This window comes from Ursus americanus, chromosome 21, assembly GCF_024610735.1.
Source record: "Ursus americanus isolate L20-20 chromosome 21, mUrsAme1.1.p, whole genome shotgun sequence".
In the NCBI taxonomy this organism is placed as follows: domain Eukaryota; kingdom Metazoa; phylum Chordata; class Mammalia; order Carnivora; family Ursidae; genus Ursus; species Ursus americanus.
The window spans coordinates 40,615,110-40,641,692 of record NC_142147.1 but is presented as its reverse complement, the minus strand read 5'-3'; the positions used below and the strand labels follow the sequence as shown (position 1 = coordinate 40,641,692).

At 58.4% G+C, this 26,583-nt stretch overlaps 1 protein-coding gene and 1 long non-coding RNA gene across 3 annotated transcripts; one reads left to right on the top strand and one right to left on the bottom strand.

Annotated features, from left to right (window-relative positions):
• Positions 1–1,376: 1,376 nt before the first annotated feature.
• On the bottom strand, positions 1,377–26,067 carry GRAMD1A (GRAM domain containing 1A). Of its 2 annotated transcripts, XM_045796663.2 has the most exons (20): positions 25,924–26,067; positions 24,800–25,100; positions 15,111–15,321; positions 14,998–15,018; positions 14,427–14,511; positions 14,192–14,295; positions 14,025–14,120; positions 13,159–13,239; positions 9,996–10,108; positions 9,678–9,828; positions 8,915–9,113; positions 7,830–7,973; positions 6,066–6,181; positions 5,838–5,980; positions 5,310–5,413; positions 5,053–5,226; positions 4,853–4,940; positions 3,628–3,735; positions 3,422–3,542; positions 1,377–1,836 (listed from the first exon to the last, which is right to left on the bottom strand). In XM_045796663.2, the coding sequence occupies exons 2-20, from the start codon at positions 25,063–25,065 to the stop codon at positions 1,744–1,746; spliced, it is 2,418 nt and encodes an 805-aa protein (XP_045652619.1). In that variant the 5' UTR covers positions 25,066–25,100; positions 25,924–26,067; the 3' UTR covers positions 1,377–1,743. The 2 variants fall into 2 exon arrangements, with proteins under 2 accessions (XP_045652619.1, XP_045652620.1); XM_045796664.2 differs by lacking the exons at positions 24,800–25,100; positions 25,924–26,067 and adding an exon at positions 21,201–21,412.
• On the top strand, positions 21,526–23,795 carry LOC148108249 (uncharacterized). The gene is made up of 2 exons (XR_015728099.1): positions 21,526–22,202; positions 23,541–23,795. It is a non-coding gene; the product is annotated as an uncharacterized LOC148108249 (long non-coding RNA).
• Positions 26,068–26,583: the final 516 nt, after the last annotated feature.

Genomic DNA, 26,583 nt, shown 5'->3' with positions numbered 1-26,583 from the left:
CTGGGCCAACACCTCCTGGGCTGTGAAATCGCCCTGCAGAAAATAACTCTCTTGCTGTACCGAGCCCTCCCCCTAGCAGCAGGTGACAGGCAGAGGCAGTGAGGACAGGCTTTAGGCACTGGGCAAGGGTACCTACTTGCAGCCCTACAAGCTGGTGTTCACTGAGCACCTACTGTGGGCTCGGTGCTGTTCTAAGCACTTCCCTAATTTTAACTGTAATTCTTCCTACAGGGTGGGCTTTATCACTCTTCCCCATTAACAGGTATGGGAAACAGAGGCCCAGAGTGGGTAACTTGCCATGATCACAGAGCTAGAGGAGAGGCTGGCTCTGTCCTTTGTCACTTGTGGTCCCTCCCACCTCCATCCAACCCCTCCCTCCAGTCCTCTTGTCCCAAGCCATCAATTTAAGAAGTTTCTTACAGCCTGACCGTGACATGTCAAAGGTCTCTCCTTATCTCTCACTCACTCTGGTACCAGAACAGCGTTGAGTGAGACAGACCTGGGTTCTATATGGACCAGAGACTTGGCCTCTAAGCCCCTTTCCTCATTGGCAAGACAGGGGTCCAGACGGCCTCAACCTGGACAGGCCACTGTAGGGCCCTGCAGGGGACAGGACGTTGTACCTAAGTGTGGAGACACCAGGGACAGGCCTGCAGTCCTTGTCTTCACGCAGAGTGGCTTTAGACTGTACCAATCTCCCTCCCCCCATCTCACGGAGTCACCGTGAGACTTCAAGGGTCACCAGACCTTGGCACCGAGCCTCGTCCACACCTGGTGCTTACTGCAGGAGTTACTTTTCTCTCCCCCCAGTTTTTCCATGATGAGAGTAACATCAGTTGAATACTTACTCAGCACCTGGCCCTGTTACGAGGAGCCACGTTTATTACCGCATCTTTTGTAACAGTGGCTCGCAAAGTGGGGTCCTGGGAGCTTGCTGGAAGTGCAGGCTCTCAGCCCACCCCAGAGCTGCTGACTCAGAAACTCAGGGGTGGGGTGGGGTCTGGCAGTCTGTTTTCCAACAAACCCTCCAGGAGATTCTGATGCAGCTCAGACTGGAGAACTATTCACTTCTAAGAACCCTGGGAGACAGGTGCCACTCGTATGCCCATTGTGCAGTAGGGGAAACCAAAACTCAGAGGGGCTGACCCGGGTTACATGACTGCTAAGGATCAGCGGTAGGATTTGAAACCAGGGCTCCAGGCAGCCGAGTCTGCCCTCACAGCCCCCGCACTGGACCCTGATGATGCAAAGCTTGTGGGAGACGGTGAAGAGTTGCAGATCGTATAGTGACTCGGGGCCCCAAAAATGGACAGTCCCCCTTCCGGCGCAACGGGAGGCCCCCGCCCACTCCCAGAGACCCTGTAGGCACAGCCACAGCCGTTTCCAACCCTTTATTGGGGCTCTCAATTGGCCCCAAATAAATATAATACATTAAACCCAGAGCTGAGGGAATCGTGCACCCCAGAGGCACCCCCCACCACCCCAGCTGGGCAAAATAAGTTAGCGGGGGGCCTGCCGAAGGCCAGGCCAGCTCCCTGGCCGGGCAGGCGACGGCAGCTGGACTCGCACACGCTGGTCTAAAGTGCATCTCGGTTCTGTGGTCCCCGTGTCTGTGTGGCCTCTGGCTGGGCCACTGGGAGGGGTGGGCGGGAGGCTCCCGGCGCTCACACCGTGCCAGCAGTGGCCGCCGAGGCTCTGTGTCCATCTGTCCATTAGGGGGGTCGGCCATGTGGCTGGGTGCCCTCAGGAGAAGCTGTCGTCAGGCCGTGGCTGGGAGTCGAAGGGAGGGTCTGAGACAGTGATGCCTCGATGCAGCTTCTCCAGCGAGAACTTCATCTGGCAGGAAGAAGTGGACAGGGTGGGAAGTGAGTGCTGGTAGGGGTTCCCGCCACTGAGGAACTGGGGAGGGTCCAGAGAGGCCCCGTCCCCTGCCAAGGTCACCCCGTGACAACAGCGGAGCAGGACTGCACCCGGTTTAACTTCGAAGATGCTGCAGATGGAAGGGGCCCTGATGGCCCTGGCTCCGGTCCCAGCCCTGCTTCTTACTGGGTGCTCTTAGGCGAGCCCCTTACCTGTCCCAGGCCCCCCAAGCTGAAAGGTCACGGGATGAATTCAGGTTTCCGATGGCCAATCACCTCACATGGGGCACAGTAGCTAGTCTTACTCCCTGCTGCGTGACCCTGGGCAAGTCTGAACTTCTCAGACCTTAGCACCCCTCTCTGTTACGTGGGGGACACCAAAAGCACCCTTCTCCCAGGCTGGCCTTGAGGAGCAAATCGGCTGGTCACTTCAGCACACAGGGCAGCCCGGCTCCAACTGCGTCTGCGGTTAACGAGTCTGTGAAGTCAACTCAGAGCGCTTGGCAACTTGAGAGGAAAATACTCAGAATTTAACTGAGGACGGGGAGGCTGTGCCATCCCTCTCTCTGAGCGATGTGACCCCCGCCTCAAGCCCTCCCAGCCTGTGCCACGCGGCCCTTCCCAGCATGAGCATCTCCCTGCAAGCATGGTTTCAGGGCGCACCAGAGCCCCTAGAGGTGGGCTCCACGTTCTGGACTCTAGCGACCACACACGATTTCCCCGTCACCCACCAACTTGGGCTCTGATACCCTTGGGCACCCAGCCAATGCCGGCCGCTCCTCCACTTCCCGCACCTCCTCCCCCCACCTGAGGCACCACCCCAATACCTGACCTTTGTGCTGACCCACCACCCACATTACTGGCACCTACTGGGCTCCCACTACTAACAGCAAACACGCGTCAGGTGTTTACTGCGAGCGCTAACTCATTTGATCGTCAGGACAGTCTCTGAGATAACAGCACGTATGGAGGAAGAAGCCAAGGCCGGCAACGGTGCAGTCACTTGCACACATGGCAGAAACTGAATGTGGGCATCTCAAGAGACGCTGCCGCGGTACCACAGAGAGTGTCTGGGGCAACCCCTTCTGGAGATAAGACCCTCGTGTCCTTGGGAGGAACTCTTTCCCACCCTCATGGGACCCCTTAGTGGGGGTGGGGTTCAAGGACGAAGCCTCGCCCGCCCCAGCCACTGTGAGGTTCAGAGATGGACAGGTGAGCCCAGCGGCCAGTGAGAACGAGCTCTTTCCTCTGTGTCAGCCTGGAGCTGCAGCTGCCACCTTGGTCAAGGGTGGGAGGGGAGGATGCCCCAAACAAAGCCAACCCTGGCGGTGGGCAGTCAAGAGACGGCATGAGGGCGGCTGGAGTCAGCCATGCCTGAAGTCAGACACTGTGGACATTCTTCCTCGGCTGTGAGCCAATTCTCTGTTCCATTTTTTCCGGCAACCCTGGGAGCTGAGGACTATGAATGACTTCCCCAATATACAAAGGAAGAAACTGAGGCCCAGATGTCTCTGCCACACGTTGGGATCTGAACACAGGGCCCCGCAGCCCCAGAGCCACACCTCGTCTAAGAGCTCCACGGACGCCCGCAGGATCTGCCTCCACTTGTGCACCTCGACGCTGTGGAACTGCTTCTGCAGCGCGAGGATCTCCGCCCACTCCGTGGCCGTCTGGGGGAACTTGCTGTGGGGGGGAGGCAGGGCCTGAGTGGGGTGCTGGCCTTGCCCGACCCGCCCAAGTTCCCAGCCCCCTCGGGCCACCCACTCACCCCTTGGCCAGCGCCAGACTGTGCCAGGACTCGAAGGTATGGGCCGTCCTCTCCAGGGACCAGAGGCGGTAAAAGAGGAGGACATTGAGGGCGATGAGGACGATGAGGCTGAGGGCAGGGGTCAGAGGTCAGTGTCAGGACACAGAGGCCCTCCTAGGTCAGCACCCACACAACCACACCTTGAAGGGGCACCACAATTACCCCCCTTTACAGAGGAGAAAGCTGACTCAGAGAGGGTGACAGACATGCCTCGCTAGGGTCACGCAGTCCATAAGCAGCAAAGTCAGGGGTTGCATCCAGGCCTGTCTGATACCCACGCCCCTAACTGCCACAGCAGGCTGCCTGGCTGGGAGAGCTGGGGGCCCAGGGCAGGGAGGGGCTGCAGGTAGGGGGTGAGGTGAGAGGGGAGGGGGTGCAGGATGCAGGGCCCTACCTCACACAGATCCTGGGGAGGCAGCAGGAGGAAGACAAAGAGGTGAGAACCGCCCCGCCATCAGAGCCGCCCCTGCCCCTCCTGGAGCACGCCACACAGCCCCTCTCTGGACTGCCAGTGCTGGGAAACTGAGGCTTCCCAGGAAACCGAGGCTGAGCGTGTGACTGAGCTGACTCTCACCTCCAGGGTCTGCCGGAGGCTCGGACCTCACTTACACGTCCTCAGAGTGTCCTGCCCCCCACATCCCTCCACCCTGGCCTCTGTGCACATGGGTCTTCCTGCCTCACCCTCTGGGGTAGCTCAGGAACCCTCTGCCTTTCTGGGAAGCCTTGCCCCACCTCCCACAGCTTCCCCATCCTGGCTCTGTCCCCCAGCACCCTGGCCTGCTGTCAGGTCTCTAGTCACTACTGTGGCCCCAGCATCCCCCGGATTAGGGTTGGGCACAGAAAACAGGACTGAGATGTGTGCCAGTGCTTTTTTCCCAGATCTCTCCCCATTCCCCTCATTCTACCTCTTCTGGGTGCCTGCTCCCCCAGAAACCCCTCCCTGCCCACAGGGCCTCCCTCTCCCAGCAGAACAGACTTCTCCACAACACATGGAGCAGGGTGCTGTGTAAAGAGCTCTGCTGGGCACATTCCAAACACCCTCTCCTATCATCTCTGCTATCCTAGGAAGTGGGCCCATCTCCCACTCCAGCAGAAGCCCAGAGAGGTCAGGCACCTGCCTGAGGTCACAGAGCCAGAATGCAAATCCCGGCCTGTCTGACCCCACAGACCCAGGCCCCTTACTCACACCACGCTGATGAGAACCAGGGCACTAGGGATGCCTGTCCCAGGGCCCTGGTCCACGGACGGCTCCGAGAAGCGCGAGCTGAGAGAACCTGAGGGAGAGTGCCGTGGAGTCAGACAGACCCATCCCAGCACACCCACCGGGCCCCCCTCCCCCCTTCCCCACGCCTCCGCCCGCCCTGCCCTGGCCCCGAGGGGACACACCTGAGGTGTGCATGCCAGCCCGGGCGCAGGGGTCCGTGTCCGGGTGCTGGGGCCCATCGCCGTGACCCCTCCAGCTCAGGGGCCGCTTACGCCTCCGCAGACCTGACAGCAGTCCGCGGGCGTCCTTCCCGCCTTCCTCCAGGGACAGCTTCTCCGCTTTGGCAAGCTCTCGCTCTGTGGACACAGGAGAGGCCTCTGCATGGCCGGCCCTGGCCTGGCCACGACCCTGTTCCCGGCCCGGCCGACCTCTCCCCTACCCAGGTGGTGGAAGTAATCTTCAATGCCGCTCCAGGAGTTCTTCTCGATCAGTGACTTCACAAGGCTCCAGGGCTGTTTCCGGTAGCGGATCTCAGAGGACACCCTGGGGTCCGGGGGGGGGGGCAGGTGGAGGGAGTCAGGGTCTGACTCCAACCATTCCAAGAGCGTGCTTTCCTTCCCTCAATTCAGAGAGTCCCTTGTCACCCCCAAACAAACACACCTTGGCAAGTCTCCCAGACTTAGCAAGGCCCCCGCACACCAGCAGCTGAGCCTGCACCTGGCCCGGACCCTTCCTTCTTGCTGCCATGCCCCAGCTCCACATGGGGTCCAAGAGACAGCTCAGCCCATCCCAGACTGAGCTCCTGCTGGTCCCCCAAACCCATCTCTCGCCACCTTTCCCCATCCTGGTCCACATCGATGGCAGCTCCAGCCTGTTGGCTCAGGCCGGACCCCTCAGGGGGTTCTGACACCTCTCCCGGAGAGGGAGAGAGGGGATTCTGCCTGTCAGGTGAGGGGCCGCCGCTCACCGGAGCCGGGCCTTGTTGCGGGCGAGGCCCAGGATGCAGTAGCGGTGGGCCGTGTAGAAGTAGTCCTGGTAGGGGATGCCCTGGGTCAGCACCTCCGAGTCCACCACACAGCCGCCCGCCTGGGGGCCGCGCCGGAACAGCGTCTGCAGAGACCAGGAGGAGGGAAGAGTCAGGGCCACCGTCAGCCAGGCCCGAGAGCTGCCCGGCCGGCCCCTCCGCCCGGCCCACCTGTGTCTCCACCACCGACGCGCTCTTGGGGCCCAGTGGGTTGCTGATGGGAATGGTGTATGTCAGCACTCGGCGCTGGTGGCACTTGTCGCCACTCCAGGGACTCAAGGTCACGTCTGGGGTAGGGAGGGAGGGACAGAATGAGGAGCCCATTCTCCAGTCTTCTGCCCACAGGCTGTGGGAACTAGCCTTTTTGGGACAGTGCCAGTTCTCTGGGGATTCGCCCTCAAACCCACCCTGCCCCTGTGCCCCCTCCTGATATCTGCCCCACATTCCTTCTGGCCCCCTAAAACTTCAGATGGCGGTAATACTCCGAGCGGGGACCTCTCTCTCCCCTACGCTTGTCACTCATCCTGGGGCCATCTCCTCCATTCCTGCAGCCTCAGTTTCCCTCTCTGTACCAGTCCTGGCTTCTACCCTGAGCCTCAGACCTCGGGGCCTGTGACCTCCAGAGCACCTTCCCTCGGAAATTCCTCAGAGACCTCACACCCACCAGGTCCCACATTGGCCTCAGCATCCCCCTAAGCCTCCCCCTCCTCTTGGGGTCCCAGCACAGGGGTAGCCCCACCATCCTCCAGACTCCAGACTTCCCCAGAGCCCTGGGCCCTGCCCTGGACACTCCTTCCCCCTTGTGTTCACTTGACCTCCTGAGCATTGCTCCTGGTTCAGCCCATCCCTGCCTGCCCAGCATCCCACTCTGACCGCCCTGAGTTTCTGGCCTCAGTCTCCACCTCTTAGGTCCAGGGGGAGCTTCTTAAAGCCAAGCCTGCCCCTGCCCCTAACCTGCCTAGAACATTCCATGGCTCTTCAGGGCCCCCGGACAGAAACTGAGTTCTTCAGTCTGCCCAACCCCCCAGGACATGAGCATAGTTTTGGAGGGCTGTGGGACCCAACTCAAGGCACAGTCTCACTCATTCTGCAGGGGATTCTACGTGGCTCATTTTCACCAACACAGGAGGGAAAAAAAAGCAGAGGAAGACGATCATCTGACTAGCCCCTCCCCTGCTTGAATCCCTTCCTCGGCCTCCTGAGCCATTCAGCTGGTCCCACAGTGAACCCTTCCACGTCACCTGGCGCTGTGGCCTCACCTCGCCACACCTGGCCACAGAAGCCCCGCCTCAAGGGATTCTCCCAGTGTCTTCCCCTGGCCTTGGGGCCTTTGCAGCTACCCCACTGGCCTCCTAGGTTTTTCCCTCATCTCTTCCCCTTTCCCCAGAACAGTTCCTCCTTCAGGCCTTGGTTCCAGTGTCACATCCTTCCAGCAGCTTCTCCTGAGACCCCTCAGGTCACAGATACCCCCCTGACACTCACAGTCCTGGCACATCTGTGACTTATTTGTGTGTCTGTTTACTGTCGTTCCCACTAGATTCTCGACTTCATGTGTCCTGGCCTCTGCACAAATCTGACGGAGTGGCCACTTAATGTGTGATCATGAGCTTGTGTTTATTAAATGCTTACTATAAACCACTGCTCTTGGCACGTATCTAGGATCAACTTACACAGTTCTCAGGACACCCGGATACGGCAGGGACTATTAACACACCCCCAACATACAGAGGGGGAAACTGAGGCAGAGAGGCTCGGAACCCTGCCTGAGGCCACTCAGCTAGTTAACAGGCAGAGCCGGTGGGGTGGGGTCTGGCGGATGCAGCTTCTCTCTTGGCCACCGCCCACCGACCTTCCTGCGCACAGCAGGGCCCCCGCGCCTCCCGCTTCCGCCTCCCTTCCCCCTCCCCTGCACCCGGGGAAGCTCGGCCCCCTGACCTGTGAACTTGCACTGCTGCAGGAAGCCCTGCAGGAAGGGCGAGTCTGAGAAGAGCATCTGCTGCAGCCGCTCGGCACCCACGTGGAAGACGGAGTTGATGAGGAGGCGGCCGGAGAGGTCGGGAAGTAGGGCGGCCAGGTCAGCTGGGTGACAGAGAAGGACGGGGGAGGGTGCATTGCTTCCTCCTCAGAGCAGCTCCTGTCCACTTCCAAGCCTTGCGCGGTGGATGGGGAGCCCCACCCTCCCGGCTCGGGTGGATGCTGACCAGAGCACTGCTTGGCCCCTTTCTGCCACCGGGGTGGCTTTAGGGCAAGCATGTGTCCGCCGCTCAGCCAGCCAGAGCCCCCGTGATCGGTTCACGCAGCACCCACCGAGGCCCAGAGGGCCGCAGGCACAGCGATCACAGAGGCGAGCCTGTGCTCCCCGCCCCCACCCCCAGCCTGGGCTCTCAGCCGCTGTGATTGGTTCAGGGCTGGGCCTGGGCTCCGAGGTAGACCAATCAGAGCCAACCCTAGAGCTTCTGGTGCCTCCGTGGGAAAAGCATGCTTCCTCTCCGCTAGGCCTGCCTGGGGCCAGGCTGGGGCTCTCTGGGCAACCCCCCCCCCCCCCAAGAATGCAGGCTACAGAGAAGGAAGCTGGCACAGAGAAAATGGAAAGAGCAATAACAAGAGCCAGCACGAACTGGCCTGAGCACTTTACAAATATTAACTCACTTCAATTCTCTTAACACCCAACCCTATGAAGTAGGTAGGACTATTGCTAACCCATTTTTCAGATGAGGCAAATGAGGCTCGAAGAGTTAAATAATTTGCCCAAGTTACACAGCTGGGAGGCAGCGTGGCCAGCATTTGGACCCTGGCAATCTGGCTGCAGAGTCTGCATTCTTACCCATCTGCTCTGCCGCCTTTGAGGCAGAGCTAAAGACAGACAGATTTCCAACGTGCCATCTGAATGACTGCACACACACACACACCCCGCCCCCAGATATTTCAGTCCCGTGAGCCACTCAATCCCTTGCTGATGCCAGTCTAAGTAAGGGCTGTCGTGTGTAACCAAAGCGAATGTCTCAGGCCACCCGCCTCACCTTCCTCCCCTGTGGACGAGGAGGAGTTACTCGTGTCTGTCAACAGTTCCTCACTGCGCAGCAGGTCCAAGGGGCCCAGGGAGGTGGGCCCCTCAGGGGGGGTCGGCTCAGTGCTCGGGGGTTCAGCCACGGGGGTCACCGTCTGGCTGGAGGAGGCGTCTGGCTGGCTGTCCGTCTGCTCCTCCTTGTCCTCCTCTGCCTGTAGAGAAAGGCTTAATCCAGCTCGGTCTCACCTCCAAGCCAGCCTGAGGGCCCCCGCATGCCCACATTGGCCATAAGGATTTGAGACTGTGGGAAAACCAATGCTGGGGTGGGGGGCTGCGTGTGCACATAAAGCTTCCACCTGAGGCGCAAGGGGCCCTGGGGCTGCCCAGATGAGGGCCCCTCTTAGTCCCTCCAGGCCTTTCCTGGGTGCCTCTCCTGCCTCTCCTGGAGTAAGATTTACCCCAGCCTTGTCTGTCCATCTGTCAGTCCACCATTCCATCCATCCAATCTTGCTTATGTCTCTCTGTCTTTTCCTGTCTTCAGCCCTTTTGCCTATCTCTCTCATTCCCTGTTTTCTCTGCCCATCTTCTCAGCTCCATCCCATCCCTCCATCCATCCCCTCCCTAACCCCTCCACTGACCTCTTCTCTGGCCCTCTGTTCGTCCTCTCCCCGTGACCCTGCCACCACCTCTCAGTCTGTCCCTCTCTCTGACACCACCCCCCACCATCCTCTGTCTCATTCCATCAGCACCCACTCTCTCCCCTGTACTCTGCTCACCGCATGGTCTGCATCGCTGCTGGCCCGGGAAAGGTTGGGGGTGATGCGGCCACGGCGCGAGCCCACCGGGCTTGGCTCCTGGCTGTTATCAGCTGCCCCCGAGGGGGTGATGTCACTCAGGGCAATCACATCTCCCACTTCCTTGGGGCTCCTGCGGGGAAAGAAGGGTAAGGGACCGCTGTATCTTTGAACCCCACACACCCTCCTGGTCTCCCAAACTGTATGCCCACCTCAGTCCACCCGGGACTCCAGGAGCTCTGCACACAGCCCCTACTGTCTACCCCCACCCCAGGAACCAGACACCAACCTCTGACTTACCCCAGACCGTTCAGCTGCAAGGGGCAGACATAGTCCTCATCCTCACTGGTGAGGCCCAGCTCTGAGCCGTAGCACTGATGCACCAAGTTCCAGAGCTCGCGGGGACTCAGCGTCTGGGCAGGCAGGACTTGGGGCTGGCCTCCACTTCACTGGGGCCCAGAGCCCTTCCCATCCCGGTCCCTACTAGCCCTCAGGCTCAGCATTCCCATGGCGTCCACAAGGGGGCAGCAGCGTCTCCAGTCCCAGCCCTCACCCAATCCAGCTCCATCCCCCTCATCAGGAGTCGGGGAGCTCAGGACTTTCCCCTTAGATCCTCACAAGACTCCCGCATCCACAGGTTAGCATTCCCAGATTTACAGAGGAGAAGATGAGGGCCAGGGAGCAGAAGTCACGCGCTTGAGGTCCCACATGTGACCCAGGGCCACTCGGATTCAAACCCAGCCTGACTCCAGAGCCAATGCTCCCACCCACCATGCTGTCCTGCCCCTGACTGTTTTTCTAAGCATTCCGGGCCACAGCGGCTGGTAACAACAGCACAGAGTAGCCAGCCACCCTGTTGTTACCAGGTGCCACGCATTCCTCTAACTCCATCGCACGGGAAAACTCACTGAATCTTCTAGAACAATTCTGTAAAGCCCTAACATTGTCGTTTTAAGGCAATGACACGGAGGCGCAGTGCTGCTCAAGTGGCAGTGGTGAGATGTGACGCTGAGGTAGGAGGAGGGGGTGCCACTCTGGCACCTTGGAGCTGACCACCGTGCCAGCCTGCCTCGTAAGAGCTGACCTGCCCAAGCACGTATTCTAGGCCCAGCTCTGGATGCTACGAAGTAGGGAATGTCCCTCCCTGATGGGGTTCAGTGACTTGCTCCAGGTCACTCAGCTCCTCGGTGATGGAGCGGGAACTCCAACCCTGGCAGGCTGGCTCCAGGGCCTGAACTTTGAACCCTCCTCTGCCCTCACCCTCCCTGGAGGCTCTGACTCCGGGCTGTCCCTCCCTCAGGCTCCTGCTCCAGCCCTGGGGATGGGCATGGCTGGAGCTGCCCCGAGGGGACAGGGCAGGAGGGCAGCACAGCTGGAGAAGCAGGTTTGGCCCGCTGAGGTGCCAGGCCAGCAGTGGCAGCCGTGGACCATGCCCACCTGACTTCTCGCCACCCTCCCTCCTGCCAGCAGTTACCAAACTTGTTCGGGGTGAAAATCTTCCCCAGCCCTAGGGATTAATTACAACTGGTTTACACCAAGTTTTCCATCTTTCCTTTGCAACTGAGGCTAGTCATGTTAGCCCGTTCTAGCCAAAGAAATGCAACGAGAAGTTGGTTTAAAGGGGGCTTTCCCTCCCTGATAAAGCAAAGAGCCCTTTCTACCCACCCATTTTCTCCTTCGCGTTGGGGACACTTACGGGAGGGAGGGCATGATGCCTGCAGCTGCAGCAGCCACCTTGCAACCACGAGGCACACGCAGGTGCACAAAACATCAACATGCAGAAGGTGGACAGTGTGGAAGAGTCAACAGGAGCTGGGGTCCTTATGACATGAGGAGGGGGAGCCCTCAAACCCACCCTGGGCTGCCTGCCTCCAGACCGCTAGTTAGAGGAGCATCAGCATGTTACAGAACTTAATAGCCATGGGTCAGAACCACAGCTCTGCCCCATAAAAACCCTCGTGACCACGGGCAAGGGTACCCCTCCACGCGGCACTGATGGAACAGGTAATGGCCAAGCTGCCTCGCAGGGTGGTTGTTGTGAAGATCAAGTGAATTAACGCGTGTCATGCTCAGAGCAGTATCTGGCACCCGGTGGCACCCGGAGTATTAGCTACTATTACTACTCATCCAGAAATTCCCTGTTTTCTTAAAGCATGTGTGGTTGAGTTTTCCGTGATGTGCAGCCGACTATATCCTATGTAAACTCATGCAACCACGGCAGGCATGGACGGGGAGCCTGGGGGCCAGCACACAGTGGGCCATCGGAATATGCCGGGTCTAAAAGCCCTTACTCAAAACCTCTGGGGCAAGACGTAAGTCAAGATTAAGAAGTTTGGGGATTTAAGAAAGATAATGCAGTGCCTATGCCATACGTAGTAATATGTACCGACGATGATGACTGTATTACATTTAGTATCCGGTACACTATACATCAAAGGTTCTCGAAGTGTGGTCCAAGGATTTCTGGGGATCCCCAACCTTTCGGGATGTCCATGACATCAAAATTATTTTTGTAAGTGTGGTTAAGTGTTACTAGTATCATTAGATGCTACTTTCCTTTTTCGCTTTTATTCTCACACTAGTATATATTGTGGAATTTTCCAGAGGCTACGTGACATGGGACGCTGTCTTTTTCTGGGTGCTGAGGCAGTGTGTGCGATCGTGTATTCTTGTGTTTAGGGATTCCCCAGTTTCAATTTCTAATATAGTAAATAGTGGTAGCTATAACCCACTTAAACAAAAGCTCTTTGGAGAGTCTACTGTTATTTTAAAGAGTATAAAGGGTCCCTGAAGCCATAGAGTTTGAGAATCACTGGCATATCCAATATTGGACAGATACTTTAACTTCATGTTGAATTATGATTATATCTAAGATTTACCCCAAACACATTACTATCTTTGGTCCTGAAACACAGGAGCAGTCCCACAGAGATCAATGTAGGCCTGTGCTGTGCAGGAAGCACGTGCAGCCGTTTAAGTTTAAATGAATTAAAATGAAATGAAATGAAAAATGCAGCTCTCCAGCTACACTATCCACTTTTCAAGAGTTCAACAGGCCCATGTGGCCAGTGGCTGCCATATTCTGACAGCACGGATGGAGAATACTTCCATCATAGCAGAAAGTTCTATGGGAGTGCTAACACAGATTACAAATAACCACGTTAGCTCGGGGCAGATTTTGCTACCATACGCAAAATGAAGGTGAAGGTGCCTTCACACTTGCAGAGCATTTTGGATTTGTGGAGGTGAAGAAAGGGCCACGGATACACAGATGCATGTCCGTGCAGGCAGGGCCAGGCACTGGAGCCCTGGTGGCCCCTGCTGGAGTGTATGGAAGAGGCTGTAGGTAGGGCAGGCCTATGCCCATGGAACAGAGCTAAGGGGCCCTCCAGCTCCCCAAGTGCTGGCACTCCTGGCTCCATGATTCCCCCCCAACCCCCCATCCGTTCTCACCCAGACCCACCTTTTCAAGCAGCGCGTTCTGCCAGAGGCGGAAGATGAGGAGGAAGCAGCGGTCCCGGGCCCCAAAGGAGGTGAAGAAATGCTGCAGGAGAGAGATAGGTATGAGGGTGTGGGGACAGACATGGCCAGAGGGAGGGGAAGCTCCCTCTGTCGCCATCCACACTTTGTTCCTGGATCTCCATCCTGATGTATCCCTTCATTCGTCCTTTCATTCACTCCACAGAATGTTTATCCTGTGCCCAGCCTGGCACCAGATGACGCTGGAGTCCCCGTGATGAGGAGACGGCCCCTGGCCCTGCCCCCAGAGCTCACAGTGCAGGGTGGGAAACAGGCACAGCCCAGACTGGGTGGGCTATGAGTGGGGAAGCCCAGGGCACTCTCCCAGTCTCCTTCGACCAGGAGGGAAGGTCAACTAATCCACATTTGGCCCATAAAACACAAAGGGAAGTCTGCTGTGAAGTCTCCCCACCATTCCCTTCTCCCTTCCTGTCTGAGTCCCTGGTGTCAGGCAGCCATCTTGGGACCGCGAGGCAACAATCATCAGGATAGAACGGAGTGTCAGGGAAGGCTTCCAAGGAGAGGGGACATCTGAGTGGACAGATATGGAGGAGGGAAGAATTCTACTATTAATATTATCCCTGAGCAGCTGTGTGGGAGCACAGACCACAGGGACTGAGACGAGGGGCTGGTGAGGAAGGTCCAGGTCAGAGGTGATGGGAGCCTAGGCCAGGCCAGCAGGGGTGGGGGGGGCGGACAGAGAGAAAGCAAGAGATCTGAGAGTTCAGGGTGCAGAATAAACAGGGCTTGGGGCAGGCGGGGCTGGCTGCGACCGGGGACCACAGCCCCCCAGCAGGTCCTCGGGCTCACCTTCTCGCTCTCAGTGCAGATCTGGATGGCGTTGGGGATCAGCTTGGCTGTCTTTTCCTTCTTCAGACACGTCACTTCCTTCAACTGGATGGAAATCTGAAGACGAGAGGCCGGTCAGAAGAGGCCCGGCCGGCCCGGCCCGCCCCTCCTTGGCCCAGTCGGCTCACTGTTGTTTCCCAGCGGAAGATGTTGCTGTAGAAGCAGATCCAGTTCTCGGAGAGGTAGAGGCGGCCCTGGAGGAGGATCTCGCGCTGCAAGGCACAGGAGTAATCTGAGGCAGCCGAGGGGAGAGACGGCAGACACCCGAGTCACACACGCTGGGCCGGCCAGCGTGGGCGTGGCAGGTGGGAGGGCGCAGGGGGGACCCAGGGCCCGGCCCGGGACGGGGTCTGCCGGACTCACCCACGATGAGGCGTTCGGCCTCCGGGAGTTTGCTGAACAGTTTCCGGAAGTCCTCGTTCCGCTGTTTGTACGTGGGGCTCAGCATCTGGGGGAGTTGGGAAGGTAAGAACCCAGCTGGGGGCTCACACCCCTATCCTTCTGCCCCATCAAGTGCCCAGAAGCCCCTCGGTCTCCTCTGCCCCGGTACAGCTCTCGCGGGTTTAACATCTAGCTCCCGTCTGGCTTCCCCGGCCCGAAACACGAGATTGAAACCATGATGAGAGCAGTCACGTACTCATTTCCACATGAGCCTGCCCCTGCGCCAGGTACCCACCGGCACCACTGACTCTCAGCGAGTGTTCCCTTCGGCCTTGTCAGGTTGGCACTGTGTCTCAGGAGACAGGCCCAGAGAAGTTAAGTAACTCACTCAAGGACACACAGGAAGTAAGCAGCAGCACAGGATATGACCCTAGGTCCGCTGACCCTAGCACCCAATTCCTTGACGGCTGCAGCCTGGGGCTCCTGGCCCGGCACCTGTCCCCCTCCCTCTCTCCCCTCCAGCATGCCCTCCCTCCCCCTGCCCAACACTTACGCTGTACCAGCTCTGCATCTTCTGCAAGAGAAAGGAGCAGAGTCAGAATGAGCCCCTGAATTCCCCTGCCCTTGCCCCTCCCCACTTCCCCAGCCCACGGGGCTCGCACTGACCTTGCTATTGCGTATGAAGTTCCGGCCGCCCAGGCTCTGGGTGCTGGGTGTCCCGGGCACCCCGCCCTTCTCTGAGGAGCTGTCTGACCCCTTCTCCACCATGGTGCCTGGTTCAGGCTCGGGTGGGGGTCGGCTCGAGGGCAAGAGCTGCAGCCGCTTGCGGAGAGATGGGGAGCTGCTTGGCGTGCTCCGGCCGGAGTGGGGGGTGGTGCTGGGGGAGGAGAAAAAGAGGGGCATTGTGGGGGGAAACAGGCTAGGTGTGAGGACAGGCTTATCGTAGGAGGCTCACACATCAGCCCACCCACACCAAGTCCCCACACCCCATTCAACTCCACTTCCAGCGGTGTGACCATGTGACTGAGCAAGCAGGTCCCTATCTCTCTGCACCTCAGTGACTTCGTCTATGACCCACGGGTGATAAATACATGTCCTCGTCTGCTTGTTTGGACAGTTGAATGAGTCAGTACATGTCAAGAGCTTCTAGTAGCGCCTGGCATAGAGTGATCTCTCAAGAATACCTGCTATTTTCAAAATCATTAATTCATTCATAAATATTCATTGAGTAGCCCCTCCCCACTCAATTGCTTGAGCTAAAAACTAAGCATGTGCTTCCTTTTTTTCTTGTTCACTCTCCATTTCTAATTTGTTAGCAAGTCCTACCTGCTTTACCTCCAAAATCTATCTCCGTTATTTCTATTATACCCATTTCCCCTGCTCCAGTGCCCTGGCCCAGCCTCCATCCTTGCCCTCCTGGACCTCACAGCAGCTTCTCCCTGGGTTCCCTGTCCCCATCGCCGTCCCCGCAGTCAGCTCCCCACCCCAAGAGGGCGCCTGTGAATGCAACCTGGGTCAGGGCCCTTCTGGCTCAGAGCCTCTCCTGGCTGCATTGCACTCCAGGTAAAGGCCAAGTCCTCACCTCGTCACCCCAGGCCCTGGTGTGACTCGCACCCTCTCCTTTAGCCACCCCAGGCTCCTTTTGTCCCTAAGCTCACCCACTGCAGTCCCACGTCAAGGCCTCTGCCCTTCTGTTCCCTCTGCCTGGAATGGCCTTCCGCAGCCCAGCCTAACGGGCTCTGCCTCATTTGGCTCAAACGCTCCTCTTCCCCTGGGGACCCAGCCCCCGTGGCCCCCCTCACACCACCTCAACTCATCCTGGTGGCCTATTCATTTTGCCTATTGTTGCCTCCAGCTGTGAATAAGGAGGTCTTAGTCACCACTGTGTCCCTGGCACCCAAAACTGTACCCAGCACGGAGCGAGCTCTCAAGAAGCATCGGCGACTGCACGAATGCCCCGTGCGCTGGCTAGAGCGGGAGCAGCAGAGGGCCACTCACTGGCGCCGTACCAAGGCTCTGGCAAGCTCTCCGTATGATTCCTTATTCCTCAGGCAACCCTGGACACATGACAGTAGCACCATCCCTGCTTGCCAGAGCGAGCAGCCGGGACGCGAGGCAGCCACCACTTGTCCCAGGACGCACAGCCGCCGTAAGCCAGGGCACGATTCTACCTGGGGGGGGGGGGGGGCTAGACCACACGGGGGTCCTCGAACTTTCCTCTCTTGCCTCCAAGCTTCAGCACACGCTCTTTCCTCACTGCCGACTGCCCTTGGCCTTCTTCGCCTGGCGAATTCACGTGCATCCTCCAGGACCCTTGCTCACCACCCCTCCCTCCCGGCCAGAGCCTCCCTGCCATGCCTCCCTAGGGACCCCTGGCAGCTCCCCTCCTGTCGCTAACCACTCTGCCTCTGCGTCCCCCATCCCAGCCCTGACTACTTCCAGGCGGCCACTTGTCTGACGACAGCTCCATTTCCCCCACAGGCCTGTGAGCTCCCCGATGGCAAGGTCCTGGTCAACGCTCTGTCCCCAGGCTTGCTCAGGACAGGACCCAGGGTAAGCATTCGTGTCACACTTGCGAAATGAGTTTGTGGGATAAAGTAAGTACATAAATAAATGAAATAGGTGGGGATCTGGACCACTGCCATACGCCCCTGAACGACAAGCTGACTTCTCCCAGGTCTCCCTGACACCCATCCCCTACTCTGCTCCCCAACTGTGGCCAGCGGGTGGGGGGAGCGATGAACACCTGAGTCGGGCTGGGACCACCCCACCCCCTGCCCGCCGCACCTGACTCCAGCTAAATGAGCCTCTGGACCCTCTAATCAACCCCTTGCTCACTCTTCCCCAGCTCCTGCCTTGCCTGTTCCCTCTGCCCAGAGGCCCTTCCTCCCAGATTTCGGGAGGGCTCCCTCACCTCCTTCACATCTCTGCTCAGTGGACACTTCCCACAGGGGAAGGGGTTTGTTTCCAGCTGCAGCCCCACCGTCTAGAACGAGGCTGCCGCACGGAGCCTTTGCTCTTGTTGGCTGAATGAAAGGCCGCCCCGCTCCCACCCCTCCCAGAACCGGGATTCAGCCAGGTGTGAGCCTTGCTCACCCCTCAGCAACACCCCAGCCACTTGCTCCCCGGGTGACTTGGGGCCAGTGTCTGCACCTGTGCCTCGTTTTCTTCCTGACCACGACGCGAATAACGGCGTCCACCTCACAGGGCTGTCTGGGGGAGAAAGTGAGGTAATACACAGTTGACCCTTGAACAACACGGGTTTGAACTGTGCGGGGTCCACTTACGTGGGAATTTTATTCAAGAAATACAGTAGTCTTCCAAATGTATTTTCGTTATGATTTTCTTAATACCATTTTTTTCTAGGTTACTTTATTGTAAGAACACAGTATATAATACAGATAGTACATCAAAAACCGTTCATCGGCTGCTTATGTTATCGATGAAGCTTCTGGTCAACAATAAGCGATTAGGAGCTAAGTTTGGGGGGAGTCAAAAAGTACACACCGATTTTCAACTGCACGGCAGGTCAGCACCCCTCACCTCCGCGTTGTTCAACGTCAAGTGCACTAAAGCCCAGCACATGGGCGGCGCTCGGGTTCGATCGGTAGGTTCTGTCAGACTAAAACGGAGGCCCCAGCGCACCTGTGCTCGAGGCAAACGCTGACCGGGACGGGCACCACACAAACACCTCGGCCTGGGGCGCAGAGCCCAAACTGACCCCAAGCTCCATCCTTCACTCGCTAAGTACGGATTAAGCACGCGTGTGCCCTGTGCCAGGCGCTGGGGACACGGAAGTAAGCAAAACAGATACCACCCCAGTCTGCAGGGACCTGACATTCCAGCTGGGGAACAGAGATGAACGACAAGAACACGCGTCAGTGGAGATGCTGAGCTCAGACACTGGTCATTGCTATAAAGCAGCACCGCTCACGTGAGCCACACCAGCAGCCCTGGGGCCTGTGTGACCCAATGCAGACGTCCTGAATCCGAAAGTGGGGCCCAGGAGACGGAAGCACGTTCAAGTCTGAGGACCACAGAAACAAAGGCGGGCTAAGTGGGTGGGTGGGTGGGGTGCAGGCCACACTTGAGCTGAGCCCGAGGACGAAGAGCAGCTCGGCCAAAGAGCAGGGGAAGATTACTTTAGGGACAGGGGTATGGAATTCACAGACAGCACTGAGCCTGGCAGGTCTGAGGAGTGAGGTGGCCAGCGGGGCAGGGGAAGGAGGACAGGAGGGCACAGGCCCCCCTTAGGTCCCTCAGGTCCCTCAGGCCCAGGTCAGGAGTTTGGGCTTCCCCCTGAGGGCACTGGTGAGCCACGGAAGGCTTCTGAGGGAGGGCGTGACCACTTTCCTCCCCTGCCTCATCTTCTCATCTCTCGCCTGAAATGCAGACCCCGTCTCCACCTGTCCTATTCTCCCAGGGCCACAGGTCTAGGGGAGGACGCCTAAGGACAGGCCAGATAACACACAGACGGGGCAGGGCCTGTGCCGCCAGATCTTGCTCTTCTGTAGGAGGAAGAGGAAGTGCTCGAGAGCGGCCACAGCCCTGAGGCTGCCCAGCCAGGCAGGCTGCAGCAGAGGGAAGGGAGGAGCCGTTGTGGCTGGAGGACCGTTATGGGGGGCAGGGACTCGGAAGAAAACAGGGTTTTGCCACTGCAGACACCTCTCTTCGGACTTCCTGGGTCTACGCAGGCCTAGAGCTCCCTCCGGTCAGAGGGCCAGACGCACACATAGGTGTGCATAAAAGAGAACTGTGGTGTGCGTCACATGCAGCCAGTATCACAGACAAACGGTACTTCCCCACCATTGCAAGAAGTCTCCCCCACCGCACCCTCCCGGACAGCAGAGCTTCACAGGTGTGTTACCCTCGCACCCAGAGCCGCGGGGTTCTCGCACAATGATTCACACAGCTGCAGCATTACAAGTCGGCTATAGCCACGAAGTCCCAGAAGTTACACACACACGCACACACGCACACACACACGCCTGTCCATGATACACACATGCAGCTGCAGGGGGGGTCACAGAAACCACAGAAAGTTCCAGATAAATGACATTCACACAGACTGCCACAAGAAAGTCTCCGAGAAGAGGTGAAAGCAAATCATTCTCCAGGGAGAGCCATACAAGTAAAAGAGCGGTCCCAGAGGAACTCAGCCATCGCGGGTACAGTGCAGGTCAATTTAAGCCATGGGGTCAGCTCGGCTCAACGTGGTGGAGGCCTGCTCTCATGTGGCAGGGGACAGAGGGGTCAGCCGTTGCTGCTGCCAGAGAACCTAGACATGAAGGACCCCGGAGGTCATGGACACAGCTTAACAGCACAGTGGCCAGGCATGGAAATAATGCATGGGACACGCTTTATAAACTCTAACTGGGGAACAGTGTCAGTCATTACTGCTTCAGACTGCCAAGGGTACACCCACGGTCTCAGGAGAGAGGGTCCCGGGCCCACTAAGAGCCACAAGGGATCTCTCTTTGTGCTCTGACACACACAAGGCCCCAGGGTCTCCGCTGCACACCCACAGAAGCCCAGGCACATACACAACCGTCACATATGGATACACACAGGAACTTTCAAAGATGGAATCGGAAGTAAGTTAAGGCACAACCCCAGGAGGCTTCAGCCATATACCCCAGGCCCCCGACACACACTGTCACATAGGGACACACAGGTCACTTATGCTTGCACCAAGAGCTAATGTGTTCAGAGGTAAATTATAGGCACAGACAGAGACACAGAGTGATCGCTGTAAGCACTGCGTACACACACCACCACGTCACGACTGGACACACAGGCAACTTACAGTGACGCCTGGAGCCACAGATGGAAGCAGAAGTAAATTTCACAGACACACACACAGCCAGGGAGGACCTCGGCTGTCTGCACACTAGGAGACCTCCACGCATGTACACACACTCCAGAGTCACAACCAGACATGCATGGGTCTGATGGGGTGCGATACTACTCTACCATACATACAACCACAAAAGGTCACGGGCACACACAAGGAGCCCCCGCCCCAACCAGAGTCACAATCAGACACATTCAGGGCATTTACAGTAACACACGGAGTCACAGATGGAGTTTGACGTAAATTACACACACAGCCGGAGAGCATGCACAGCAGGAATACAGACACGCATACATACACTTCCGAGACACCTACAATTCATACTCAAAACACAGCGGGCCCAGACAGCGAGGAGGAGGTCAATTCGGGGTACAAGGCCGGCCGGCCGCGAAGCCCCCACCACCAGCAGCTCCAGGACTCCCCACAGACAGGGGCGGTGGGAGGGGGCCCAGGCCAGGAGGGGCTGCTCCCGGGCCTGCCCCGGGCTTCGTGGCCTGTGCGCGGGCCAGCGGGGGGCTTGTGTCCGCCCTGCCTCCGCCCCAGGCCCAAAGCCCGGGGTCAGCCTCGTGCCCACCCCTCGCCTCCCGGACGAGCTAGGCCGGAGCCCTCCCCCGCAGGCCCCGCTCCCCGCGGATGAGCCCGGGACCCCCACCAAAGCCCCGCCACCCCGGCGCGTCGCGCCCTGGTGGTGACGAGCCTGCCCCCCCCCCCCACCCGCCGCCGTCAGCGCCCAGGCCCCAGTGCAGCGCCGGCCCCCTCCCCGCCCCCACCCGGTCGCCCCCCCCCCCCCACCCGCCTCGGCTCCGGTCGCGCCCCGCACCCCCCCCAGCCGAGCGCGCGCGGAGCCCCGGGCCGGCCGGCCGCGTCCTCCCCGCCCACCGCGCCCCCGCCCCGGTCCTTACTCGAACATGGATGCGGCGCAGCGGGCGCGCCCGGCCGCAGGGCTGGGCCGGCCGAGCGGGGCTGGGCTGAGCTGGGCGTCCCCGCGGGGCACCTGCCTCGCCTTCCGAGGCCGCCGCCCCCACCCGACCGCGCCGCCCGCCGCCCGCACAAAGGCCGGAGCCCGGGAGCCGCGGGAGCAGCCGCAGCGTCGGCTCACCCTTCCCGCCCCCGCCCCGTCGCGTCACGGCGCCGCCCCCGCCCGCGCGGGAAGGGGGGCGGCGCAGCGGGAGGGCCCTCGGACCCGGGCAGGGGGGGAGGGGCAGGGGGAGGGGCGGCGGCCGGCACCACGGGGCGGGGGCCGGCTTAGGCCCGGGAGCGACGGCGCGCGCGGCCCGGCCGGCGGGAGAGAGGCCGCGAGCCAGACTTAGAGACGCAGCCGCAGGGGAAGGGCGAGCGACCCGGGCAACCGAGAGGGGCGGCTGCGGCGCCGCAGATACAGACCCAGGAGAGAGGAAGAGCAAAGAGAGACACCAAGAATCGGAGGAGGAGGAGAAGTGAACAGAGGAGAGGGAAGGACAGAAAGGGAAACAGACTCGATTCAAACGAAACAGCGCCATGGCAGCTGCCTTGGCACCGGCTGCGACCCTGTCCCCTGGTACCCGGAAAGGGTCTTCCGCTCCCATTCTGCCCCTGGCCGGGAGCTACCGGCCGCCCAGGGCGGAACCTGAGAGGTGGCACGGAGCTGGAGGGGTTGGGGTGGGCGACGGGACGGAGATTCTGGGAAGCGGAGGGGTGGGGGCTGCGAGCACGGAGGAACCCGGCTGGCGGGAATGGGGTGGGGCCCGGAGACCGCCTGCGGCTTCCCGTACGTGTCCACACCCCCCAGTGTTGGCCCAGGAAGTCCTCGGGGTCTGGGGACCCCTCTCTGTCCCAGACCAAGTTAGACTCCAGCCTCCCTGGCTCTTAGCTGTGTTTGACCTTGGGCAAGTAACCCCAGTCCTGGAGATCTCACCAACTCTGCGGTAAGGGGCTTTCCCACGGGACAGCGCGGGGGTGGGGGCTGCGGAGGGGGTGGGGGACAGCAGCCCTTTTACAGGTGGGGTAGCCCGACCTCAAAGACGGGAAGTGACTTGGCCCAGGGCACGCAGTGGGTAGGCTGCAGAGCTGGACGCAGCCCTGCTCTGACATCATAACCTGCGCCCAGCCCTGCAGGGACTGTCTAGGTCTGTTGGTGTCCCCGACTGCTTGCGGGGAAATGTGAATCCCACCTCACAGCTCTTGGCCCGAGGCACAGGGACTGGCTCCCCACCCCTCTCTAGGACATGCTCTTCCTACCTCTCGAAAAAATTCCATTCCCATCCTTCTCCCCACCTTTGCAGCAACCCCCCCCCCCCATAAGCCCCAGTCTACTTCTCCATTTTGGTGGCTGGCAGGCCCAAAACTTCATCTTTCCTGGCCCCTCTCTTTCCCTCACACCCACATCCAATCTCTCAGCCATCCCTGTCCACTCCACCCATAAAATCTCTCCAGAATTTAAACTCTTGGCCCCCACTACCCCTGTCCCGGACACCACAGCAGCCACTTGGCTGCTCCTATCCTGCCTCCTATAGTCTGCTCCCCACCTGCAGCCATAGAGAACCTATGAATCCCTGAGTTAGGTCAGGAGGGCCCTCCTGGCTGAGAGCCCTCCTGTGACTCCACCTCACTCCAGATAAAAGCAAAGTCCTCACCTGCTTGGTGGCCAAGGCCCGAGTGTGGCCATTCTGACTTCACCTCCTCCTTCTCCCCTTTTTGTATTCCCCCAGACCACCCAGCTTCCCTGCTGTTCCTCTAACTCATCAGACACATTCCTGTCCCAGGGCCTTTGCACTTGCGGTTCCCTCTGCATAGAAGTTCTCTCAGGTCTTAACTTAGGCCCTCCTTCCACCATCTCCCTGTGTCTCACTGGTCTCTTTCTCAATACAGATGACTCTTGAACAACATGGGTTTGAACCATGTGGGTCCATTTATACATGGATTTTTTACAGTATAGTACTCCACATGTATTTTGTCTTCATTATGATTTTCTTAGAAACATTTTCTTTTCTCTCACTTATTTTATTGTAAGAATTCAGTATATAATACAGATAACATACAAAACATGTGTTAATTGATTGTTTACGTTATAGATCAGCTTTCTGGCTAACAGTAGGCTATGAGCGGCTGAGTTTTTGGGGAGTCAAAAGTTACACTTGGATTTTTGACTGCGGGGGGGGTCATTGCCTCCTAACCCCTGCATCGCTCGAGGGTCAACTGTACTTCTCTTTGCCTGTCTCTTCTTCTTCTTCTTTTTTTTTTAATTTTATCTATTTATTTGACAGAGAGAGAGACAGCCAGCGAGAGAGGGAACACAAGCAGGGGGAGTGGGAGAGGAAGAAGCAGGCTCCCGCCAGGATCACGCCCTGAGCCAAAGGCAAACTCTTAACAACTGAACCACCCAGGCGCTCCGCCTGTCTCTGCTTTTAAAATACTTCTAAAATTTTAATTAGGGAATATTTATTTCAAACAGGAAAAATAAAATAAAATGGTCCTCCCTGCCATCCATATCCAACAGATGTGGATATTTTGCCATTTTAGTTTCAGCTCTTTTCTTTCTTTTTTAAAAGAAATCAACTTTTACAGGCCAGCCAAAGGCCCAGCTCCCCATCCCTCCTTTCTCTGCTCCTGTCCCCAAGGTACCCGCCACCCTGAAGCTGGTGTGTGTTCCTCCTGTGCACTTTTCCATCCTCTTTTTAAATATCAGGATGGATCCACCAACAATATATCCCATTGTTCAATGTCTTTTAAAAGATACACAATTAGGCTCCTACTGTATCATTTTGTAACTTGCTTCTCCATCATCATTGTTTCTGAGACTCCTCCACGCTGACACACAGAGCTCTATTTCATAAACCTCAACTCTTATCTAGCATCCACGATTGGAAGAAACCACAGTGGCCATTTCTATTCAGGGCTGGTATAGTTCTTCTTTCCCCCTGAAGGCTCAAACCTTCCGTTTCTGTCTCCTTGTGCCAGAGGCAGTTTGCTTGCAGAAGTTTTGTTTACATTTCTTTTTTCCTTGCCTTTTTTTTTTTTTTTTTTTTTTTTTGCCCATGAGCTGCAGCAAGATACACCTTTTACACTGGCCTCCAATACAAGACATACATGTAATATGTAGAAATATATGTAACATCACAGAAGTCGCAGGAAACCGCACTTACTACCTCATGCACTATTTTCAATTCTGTCCCATTTCTGTTTGGAAAACGTGCCGATCGCAACGCGCTACCTTGGTTTCGTGGCCCTTAAATGGTCATGATCCACAGTTTGAAAAACACTGGGTGTGCCAAAGGGGGTGTCCCCCTCCCCCCTTAGCAGGCAGTGCTCAGTGGAGAGCGGAGAGCTCAGAGTTACTTGTCCCAGCCCATGTTCCCAGTTGCCTCTTTCTGTTATGTGTCTCTTTCACAACCTCCAGTCAGGCCCCATGTGCCCCTAAGGCCACACTCCAGCTGAACTTCAGCTCCTGCACCTGGACAGTGTCAGCCCCCCTTGAGTCCCGAGAGAGAGAGCATCTCTTTTTTTGTTCCAACACCCAGCTGACCTGTCCTGAGATAGACTGTCCGGGTCTGGGGTCCACGGCAGCTGCAGGCGCTGGGGGGTCGGGGTGCAAGGGGGTGATTCTCCATCACTGGATGGTGTGATATAAATGGAGGGCACCACCAGGGGCCTCCAGGGCTCAGGGGCCGGGCCCTCTGCCCCGTCACCCGGTGGTTCCTGGCTCTGCCACTCGGCTCGGGGCACAGATGTGTCCTGGGCACCACCCTCGGCCCGTGGGGGCCAAGGCAGCTGGGGCAGGAGCTCAGCCATGGGGAGCGCTCCGACTGCCAATGATGGCCCGGTCTCTGGGGGAGAAAAAAGAGAGGTGCGGGGGGGAGCCCCTGTTCAAGCCTGCCTCTCACCACTCCCCCTGCTCCCCGTAGAAGACAGCCGAGCTGAGGGGCAGAGAGCAGTGTAAAGGTCAGAGAGGTCGGGGTGGGACTCCCACCTCTGTCAGGGTCCTCTCTTTGTGACCCTCAGTTTGCTCTTGTGGAAACTGGAGATCCTGGTGCCCACATCGTCCAGGGGCTGGGCGGCGTCAGAGAGCTCTGGCGTGTGGGGTGCGCAGCCCAGGGCCCCGCACATGGTATGTGCTCAGTGATCATCCGTTTATGCCCCAGGGTTGGGGTTTATTTTGTCTGAGCATTCACCAAGGCCAAGCCCTGGATTTTCTATACACCAGCAACCCTAGTGTGCGGGCGCGCACACACACACACACACACACACACACACACAGGAGGCCAGGAAGGAGCCAGAGGCCTCGGGGCCTAGGTAACGGTAAGGAGACAGAATCCGGGATTTCCCTTCCATGTTTGCTCAGCAATTGCCCCTCCCAGAGCAAACAAAGGGCAGGTGGCGGGCTGTGGCCTCCTCAGCTGGGAGGAAGCCAGGCCTGTTGTTGCACTGTGGCTGTGCTATGACGGGCCACCTGGGTCTGGGGACATCAAATCAGTGTCTGTCCACAAAGCAGAACACAGAAAGGGCTGCTTGGTGCCCAGTTGCCCAGGAACTAGGGAAGGAGGACCTGGGACCCCAGAGAGGGTTTCCCCTGGCTTGAGGAAGAGACCCGGACCCTTACAGGCCAGGCCCAGACCCCAGGGTCCTTCCCAGGCACCCCAACATCCATACCTTATGGCTTCCTCCTCCTTCTGTCCGCACAGGGTTCAGACTTCCAGGGTTAGGACAAGAGACCAAGCCCTTCCCTCCCCCCAGGCGTTCTGGCTGGACCAAAGAGTCACAACCTTGCGGCCGGAATAGCATGTCCGGCCGGAGTCGTGTTCCGCTCTGACCAGCTGTTCCTGGGCGAAGAGATGGAGTGGGGGTGGGGGCACCCACACCACAGAAGAGGCTCAAGTCCGCCGTCCTGCCTTTCCCTTGCAACTACCCTGGCCTCAGTGGTCCATTTCTCCTGTTGGTCGGCAGCCAGCCACAGCGTAGCTTCTGTCTGTCTGCACTATTCCGCCAGAACCGCTCCTCCAAGCCCGGGGGTCACCCCTAAGTGACCAAATCTGGGACGTTTTCCAGTCCTCCTCTTCCCTCCCTGCTCTTAGAAGCCACAACCTGGGAGACCCGTCGTCCTTCTGGGAGGTTCTCTCTGCCTCTGTAGAAACTCGGGTTCCCCATGGTTTAGATCCAGGCAGGGCTCTCTTCCTTTCCCGTTTTTACCGCATGATAATTGACACATACTAAAAAGTGTCTGCATCATAGACTCGAGTTATAAAGCAGAACAATAAAGCGAGCCCCATCGCCCCCCACCCAATTTGAGAACCAGCACCTCCCTGGTGTGTA

Excerpts from the sequence above, each read along its gene's own strand:
- GRAMD1A (XM_045796663.2), bottom strand. The coding sequence starts at position 25,065 with ATGGCTGAGCTCCTGCCCCAGCTGCCTTGGCCCCCACGGGCCGAGGGT. Across the intron at positions 15,019-15,110 it reads ACTTCATACGCAATAGCAAG|AAGATGCAGAGCTGGTACAG; the intron begins GTCAGTGCGAGC and ends TTTCTCTTGCAG. Across the intron at positions 14,121-14,191 it reads TCTTCCGCTGGGAAACAACA|ATTTCCATCCAGTTGAAGGA; the intron begins GTGAGCCGACTG and ends TCTCGTCTTCAG.